The 7,769-nt window shown below is 39.9% G+C and overlaps 1 protein-coding gene across 1 annotated transcript in view; it reads right to left on the bottom strand.

Annotated features, from left to right (window-relative positions):
• Positions 1 to 7,478, bottom strand: part of LOC107035613 — a 60,842-nt gene extending 53,364 nt beyond the window's left edge. Inside the window, exon 1 of the mRNA XM_015253106.1 lies at positions 7,173 to 7,478. Coding sequence (XP_015108592.1) covers positions 7,173 to 7,478 — 306 coding nt within the window. The remainder of the gene's footprint in view (positions 1 to 7,172) is intronic.
• Between the last annotated feature and the right edge of the window lie 291 nt (positions 7,479 to 7,769).

Here is a 7,769-nt window from a genome sequence, read left to right as displayed (position 1 = left end):
CCCCCCCCCCCCCCCCCCGACTTGCTCTCACGGCTTTCCATCACATTTGGGTTATAGTGTAGTATTTTCTCTATTCAACGTACGTACATTGCGTGTAGACTCTCTCCTTTACACTCAGCATCGTAATACTCGTATAAAGACTACACCTCTCCCCATTTCCTTTTTCTTGGGTAACCTTTTTTACCCTCGACGACAACCAAAGGAGGGGTATGTGCATTTGTTCGGGGTTTTTCTTTGCGGAGTTCTTTTTTTCAGGGAGGGGGAGCCCGAACTTCTTGGAGGTGTTTAATAGGAAATTTTCAGAGGACATGTGCTTTACGGAGACGACAAATTTCGGAGGGTAGATTCTTATTAATTATTGAGGGTGGTGACGTGATCATTCCGGGGGATAGTTGCAATGCAATATCTTATTAATAGTTCTCCATTTTGGAGTTCAGTGTCAGGGTTGCCAGATTTTGGCGATTTATAGCCAAAACCTGTACAATTTTAAATGGGGTGACGTCACGATCTGGTAACACTGTTAAGTGTGATTATTGGGGTGGTGAAACTACGTAAGTTGAAGGTGGATTGGTTGATTACTTTGGAAATATCCACAGAGAATAGAATATTTCCTACCTAGGGAAGAAAAATAAAGGAGTCGGGCCTAAGTGCGGAATTAATTGGTAAGCACGTGGGTAAGAGTCCTTTATTTAACCTCCCGTAGTCAGGACGTTCCGTCACGGCGCAGGCGCAGTCAGATTGGGAAAGGGAAATGTGCACTTTGCGCCCCCGTGACGGAAAAAAAATTTGGTTCCACAGTTAAGGTCCTGAATTGAAGAAACTCGTGGTTTTAAAAGACGATCCTATGATCCTAAAATGAAGAAACTGGTTACTCAATTATAGTGAAAAAAATTCCTGAAATGTAGTACCAAACACCTACTTAGCTTCAGTGAAGAAAAAATCATATAAATGCAGAACCGTTGGATTCTTAATTTAACCCTCTGCAGTGAAAATCTGATTAACTCACTATTTGGACGGTGAGGTGGGGACGGTCAACTGTTACGGAAAACGCCTAGAGTGGGGGTTACGCCCCTCACGAAAGAGGGTCAAGACGCGTTTGACCGATTATAAGGGCGTGGGGAAGGATTCTCTAATTTATGGTGAATCATAGCAGTGGGGAGGGGAGGCTTGCCCCCCCCCTGCTATGATTTAATTTATTTATTTTTTATTGTCATTCTACATCGCTTCGACTCGGTTGAGTATATTGCGATGATGATCAAGACGTTAAAATGGTTAGATCTCACCATTCTACCCAACCGGAATTTCAACTCGGAACCTTGCGCACGTGAGGTAATGACCTTACCCACTGCGCCAGGATGTTGGCCTTAGTTTTGACTCCTTTATTTTGAGATGCAAAGAGATTTTTGGGAGAAAATAGAGCTTTTTGCTAGAAAATAAAAGCCCTTTATTTGACCGATTTATCGATTTTTTAATTTTGTTTGCAAATGGTCTAGAATGTTAGGAAGCGTGAAACACACTAGTAGAAATCAAATGTCCGAGCGTCGTCGCCCGGACTATCCAGGGGCGAGTCTCGTATAGCATGCGTGTGGCTAATGGCGGGACGTTCCCGCTAGCGCGTCCGATATACAAGAGCAAATGGCGGGCCGCGCGCGCGGCTTTTGGGATCGCTTTACTTTTTTTTATTGCTCCAAAAAATAATCGCAAACATTGATGACGACACTTACGAACGCATTTAGAAATAGCGCAAAACAGACAGAAACAAAAAATTTATGCAATTTGTAGACATTTTACGCGCATTTTACGCATTCCTTACGACGGCCATCCCACCTTCTAGGGACATTTATGAAATTTATGCAATTTGTAGACATTTTACGCGCATTTTACGCATTCCTTACGACGGCCATCCCACCTTCTAGGGACATTTATGAAATTTATGCAATTTGTAGACATTTTACGCGCATTTTACGCATTCCTTACGACGGCCATCCCACCTTCTAGGGACATTTATGAAATTTATGCAATTTGTAGACATTTTACGCGCATTTTCGATAGTCAACGGCAAACTGAATAAATATTCCTTCTTCGCTATAGTCTTGTAAGGAAAATGTATCCAAACGGTTCAAGTCACCCCTTATTTTACCGCTTATTCTCTCAATAAAAAAGGCGAAATGCCCGGAAACAATAAGGTACCGCTTCGTCTTCAGGTACGATTTACATGTGTCGACCATCCGGTTCGCGGGTACGGAATTAAGGCGAGGAGCCCTGAAAAAAATGTGAAATATAGTAACTGTATAAGGCTGGTTCTGGATAAGTCATTCTGGTTTTATGTCCTGGTGAGCGGGTGCAGGTAAGAGGTGGGCGAGTGGTTGAAGATGCTGGATGAGGCCTAGGGGGTTGCCGGGTAGAGTGTCAGGGTGGTAGGATAGATGGAAAACTGTGGGGCAAGACAGATGGTTAATAAAGTTTCTCACTTACCGAAGGAATTTTCCTGACCAAGTTTTTCATCAGTTTCATCTTGCTTAATCGTTGTCAAAACGATTTTCACTGGATATGTCATTTCATTAAATGATTCTCAGAACGATTTTCACTGGTATGTTTTTGTGAAAATGTACCCGCTAACTCAATCATTTTCACTTCTCTTTGATATGATGTTATTCTAGATTTTAGATCGGATCGCTTCACCACACTAATGGAATAGAGGAAATTTAAAATTATCATTCACTACAAAACGATCGTTTTAAGAATCCTATTGTTTTGAACAAAAGCAATGAGAGTAATATTGCTTGCAGTAGAAGAGCTCCCATGATGAACAGATTTTTTAGTTTTTCTCCCAATGCAGCAGAAGAATTCCATCTCATTTTCGAGGAACAATGATCGTCACTGGCAGGCTCGTGATTCATACTTCAATCGTATAAGCAAGGACGGGAGAGGGACCCGTCGTTGTGGTAGGTCCCGCGTGTAGACGGATGTTTGGAAATAATCCTCTTTTGACGATTCCTATCTAACCCGTAGATGCCCAATTGCTATGCTGAGAGTGAAGACGCAGATAAGATTTATAGCTAGTCTCTACAACTGTAAGTTTGTCATCGCAGGCAACAGCTATAAGCTACATCCTTTTGACAATTGTGCCTGCTGTGATCTGGAAGCTAATGAATCCATCCAACATGTTCCACAACATTGCCCTCTCTGCAAAAGCCCTCGCGGTGATTGTATTTTCCCACTTCTTCAGGGCCCGTCGTCCAATGATTTCCTTGCTTTCCTGAATTCACGGGATAAACGGTCCACCAGAGCTCTTTTCCTCTTTTTAAAACAGAGAATTTAAAACAGAGAATCTGTTTTAGAAAATCAACTATCGTTTTACATTAAACCTGACCAGCTGATCACGAAATACTTGTCATCTATTGTCTCAGATATTTCCCCCGCAGATAACGCCTAATTATTATCAATAATAATTATTAATTATTGCTATTAGGTGATTTTGCGCCTTCAAAATCTACTGCTTTATTTCTTCTCTTTATCGCACCTCCTTAATTCTCAGTGACTTTTTTCGTTTGTAGACAAGACACTGTTCGTTGACGAACCATGTTCGCACGAACCGTTTCCCTGATGTTCGCCCGTTGAAGATATAACCATAACGAATAGAGCAGAAGAAGAAGTAAGAAGAATGCCCGGAAATAGTATTTTTTGACACAGTGACGAAGCATATTTTTCGCCACGACATTCGTGAGCAGCTTTTTAGCACGCGCAGCGTGCGTGAAGCGGGGCTTCACGAACTGAGTGACAATTTTTCTTCTAGCGAATATGTGATTCGCCAGATGTGACAAAATATGTGCAGGACGAGCTGATAGAGAGTTTTATATTTATATTGGTCAGCAAAATTTTCTTCGCCACAGTGACGAAAAATATTATTACTTTGCCCCGACCCCTACTCTGGCCTTTTCACTTTTGCTTACTGATTGTGGGTACTCTTCACACTTTGGCACATCGCTCACGGTTACATATGCACTTGACATCCACTTTATATTACTCGTCTCCCTCGAAGTTATACTTTGTTCAGAGCGACTTTCGAGAGCCTCTGATATACCAGATAGACTATTTGCATTATCATTACCTATGTATTTTCATAGCAGTATGTAAAATTTATGTACAATCCTCCCATTGAACTTACACTTGAAAATTAATTTCGGATTTTTGAGGGGTTGAAGAGAGCGAGAGATTTGGAGCAGTAGCTCTTCTTTAAGTGATAGTCTGATATGGACGGTTTTTTTATAAATAATTTTGTGGAATATATTTCAGAGGAAATTGCGTTGTGTCCCAGGCAATGGCATTCTCTCATTGTTTATCGAAATGAAACGAGCTGAAATATAGCGGAATTACCAATTTTTTTAGAGTAAATCTGCCAAGTCATTGCGGATTACGAAGTTTGTGATTCGATTTTTTTCAACTGTTCTTTTAAGAGACCGAGACTGTTCTATGAGAGACCGAGTTCATTCCAAAGTCTTCAAAGTGAAGTTTTCATGGTGAATTAGAATCATGAAAGGACATTCTCCTTTTTCAACTACTCTCTGTCAAAATCTTGTTGACTTCTTGAAACCCATTAAAAGAATAGAATTCAAATAGAATTCTAATTGTAGAGAGAAAAAATTCCGGCAGCACCCAGCCGGAAATCGAACGGGACCTCCCAGTTACGCGCCGGGTACTCTTCCAACTGAGCTACCAGGGAGTAAACAAAAAATTAAAAAAAAAAACTTTAAAAAAATGTTCCGTATCCCCTCAACTTTCAATGGAATATCATCTTCGCTCTTTTTCTCCATTTCATTGTTAATCTTAACAGGTACTGCTGCAGTTCTTTTAAATAAGTGATTGCTGACAAAGTTTTTCACTTTAGCAATTCTTGGTTGCACCTTTGCCAAACGAGAAATGGAAGAAATAAAAGTGGAGAGGAAAGAATGGTCGTTGCCCCATTCGATTCCCGTCTTGGTGAAACGTGTCACGAATGGATAAAGGAATTTGCGAGCAGATCTAATTTGGGAGACGCCGAAATGTCTTCAGGATATCCGGCCGAGAGAAATTAAGAACTCTTATCCAGAATCCGTTGTTTTCTGTAGTTGATAAAGAATCTTTTTATCTACTCTACCAGCAAACATCTGCCTTTCCAGCAGTCGGTAAGACAATTCCCTTTGAAAATAGTATATTACGTGCTAAGGCGGAGAAGTGCTGAATTCAACGCTGATGGAGTACAGGCGCACGAGGCACGTGAGTCGGAGACGAGGCCGCCGAAGGCCTCCAACTCCAAGAGAAGCCAACAAATCACCATCATCTCTCTGTAATCGTATTCCCCAACCTGTGATCAACGACATCTCACCAATTCCACTTCATGATGTCTCACCAGATCCTGCTCCAAATCTACAGTTGAATCAACTTCTACGTTCCCATCCAAATATCAATCTCAATTTTTACAATTGCTCAAATTTTAAAGTATTTGATAAAGAAAATAAGGAAAATAAGTGAATCTCGAGATCTTAGTTGAGATAGATGGGCATAACTGATTGTTTTGTTAGATTTTATTATTTAAACTATGAGTATTATTCTTGCGTTTACGTTGTAGTTTATTTCAGAGTTTCAATAAAAAATTTTCTATGAAATGATATTTCTAATATTATTATTATCAAAATTAAGATTTTTTAATAATTTATTTTTCATTTTAATTTTCAGGTGTATTTTCAAATTTAAAATTTAACAATTTTGAAGATAATGAAGGGGATTCACTGGCTGAATTTATCAGTTTTTATATGTAGTTTTATATTTCGGTACATTAACGCTGGGTGGCGCCACACGTTTTTCAGTCCTAAGGAGTGCATTTCTCACTTTTTCACTCCTAAGTAGTGCATTTCTCACTTTTATACTGCTCAACGGTAAAAAGACCTACTTCTCATGCTTAACTACCGTCGGTAAAAGAGCCCTTTTTGGGCTTGAGCAATGAAAATGCCTCTTCACCCAATACGCAACTTGACAAGAGGGAACATTTCAACTGAAGAAATTTATGTGATAAACAGTCGATGAATGAGAACAAGAGGAAAGGTGAACTTTCGAGGACATAGTGAATAAATCGTCCGCATTACCGCTCAGTCAACCTTTCAGGAAGTCTACCCTTGATAAAACGTTGTCCTTATAGATATATTTTCTTATTGTTTTTTGCGCTGAATCGGCGCTCTCCTTCTTTGGCATCTCTGTTCTTCTCTATTTTTTACACTACAATGTCCACCGGGCAATCAATACCAGCTATTGTGTCACCAAAGGAACGAAAAAATTCTTGAATGTATAAATATAAGAACGCAACAAAAAGGCCAACGAAAAATGTATAAAAAAATATTTCTGATTTCTTTTCAAATTCTAATTTTCAAATACCTCTAATCTTACTCTTTAGATACGGAATAATTCATGAAGGAATCCAAAAATTATTGGAATACAGTTCATCCAATCAATTAGAGTGCCAATTCTACTTGTGATCAGGGATTTGGGAATGTGCCAATGTGCAGGGTTTTCAACTCAATAAATTCCTTCGAATTATATATTTATACACCACATAACTTCAAATTTACATAATCATCCAATCAATAGTTGTTACATACAGAAATAAACAATTTAGACTAGCGATTTTTTTATATATTCATGGGTATATAAAGCCTTCAGACATGTCCACACCAACTTCATTAATGATAGGGACGATTGAGCGTATGACAATGGATTTTGACGTTTATAAGGTCGAGGAACTTTGAAACAAAGTCGTTCTAGGCCAAGAGGCAATTAACCATGCCCCAGCCTCCCTCCGATCGATCGGTCTCGGAGGCGCGTGGGGTATTTTCAGAACATGCAACCGCGATGAGGTTAACAAACCCTTTTCATTTGATTTTTTAGTTATTAATTCATAATCATGCGATTATGAAATTCATGTTTTCCAATTGGTTCTTCACACATTTCTTTTCATCAGTGTTTTGCACTGATATTAATGACAAAATTTTGAGTTTCCAAGGTTCGCTATTCGTTCTATCCATCTTGGGAGGGGTGGAAAAGTCATTCTATTTACAACTTGTGGCTCCATACGGGATAACACGTACTCTCTTGATTATGTTCTCTCTCTTTCTTAAGCTTCATTGTTTTTGTTCACTCACCAAGTACTGCCTGCAATGTTTTTTACTTTTAACGCTGACACGCTGTTTCTTCTTCTTGTTACCGGACGCACCGAAACCACCACCGTTTACCGGTTTCTCTTTCGCCGTCGACGCAATGATTAGACCCTTATTCGCGGGCATTGTCCAAGTGGAAAAAACGCGAGTGTTTTTTTCTGTGGATTTTGAGATTTTTAGGAGCGGTTTTAATGAACAACTGGGAAAACAGTTCGCACTCGATCCAAAGGGGTCCAGTGAGTGTCGAGAACGCGCCGTGAACGACAAACTGTTATCATATGCGCAGGTCATTGGTTGGAGTTCTGCGTGGAATAGAAAGGGAGTGCTTCACCTGTCGCTCCCTTGCGGATGAGTCACGCGCTGCCAATCATCGAGATATCGCGGGTTTTAACGACTGGGGGAGGGTGCGGCTGTGGCTTGTATGCAGGTGTTTGTATTACTCTTGAGAAAATCTTTATTTTTGTCCACCTTTCTAGAGGGAAAGAGGAATATTCCTCAGTTATAAATATACTCTTTTCTTCAACTAAGAATACGGAGGGTCGGCTTATGAAAATGATGAATATTCTTGATTCTAGAATGGAA

This window comes from Diachasma alloeum, unplaced genomic scaffold, assembly GCF_001412515.2.
Source record: "Diachasma alloeum isolate Michigan unplaced genomic scaffold, Dall2.0 Dall_scaffold_00176, whole genome shotgun sequence".
Lineage (NCBI taxonomy): Eukaryota > Metazoa > Arthropoda > Insecta > Hymenoptera > Braconidae > Diachasma > Diachasma alloeum.
The sequence above is the reverse complement of the archived record's forward strand: the minus strand, read 5'-3'. Positions and strand labels throughout refer to the sequence as shown.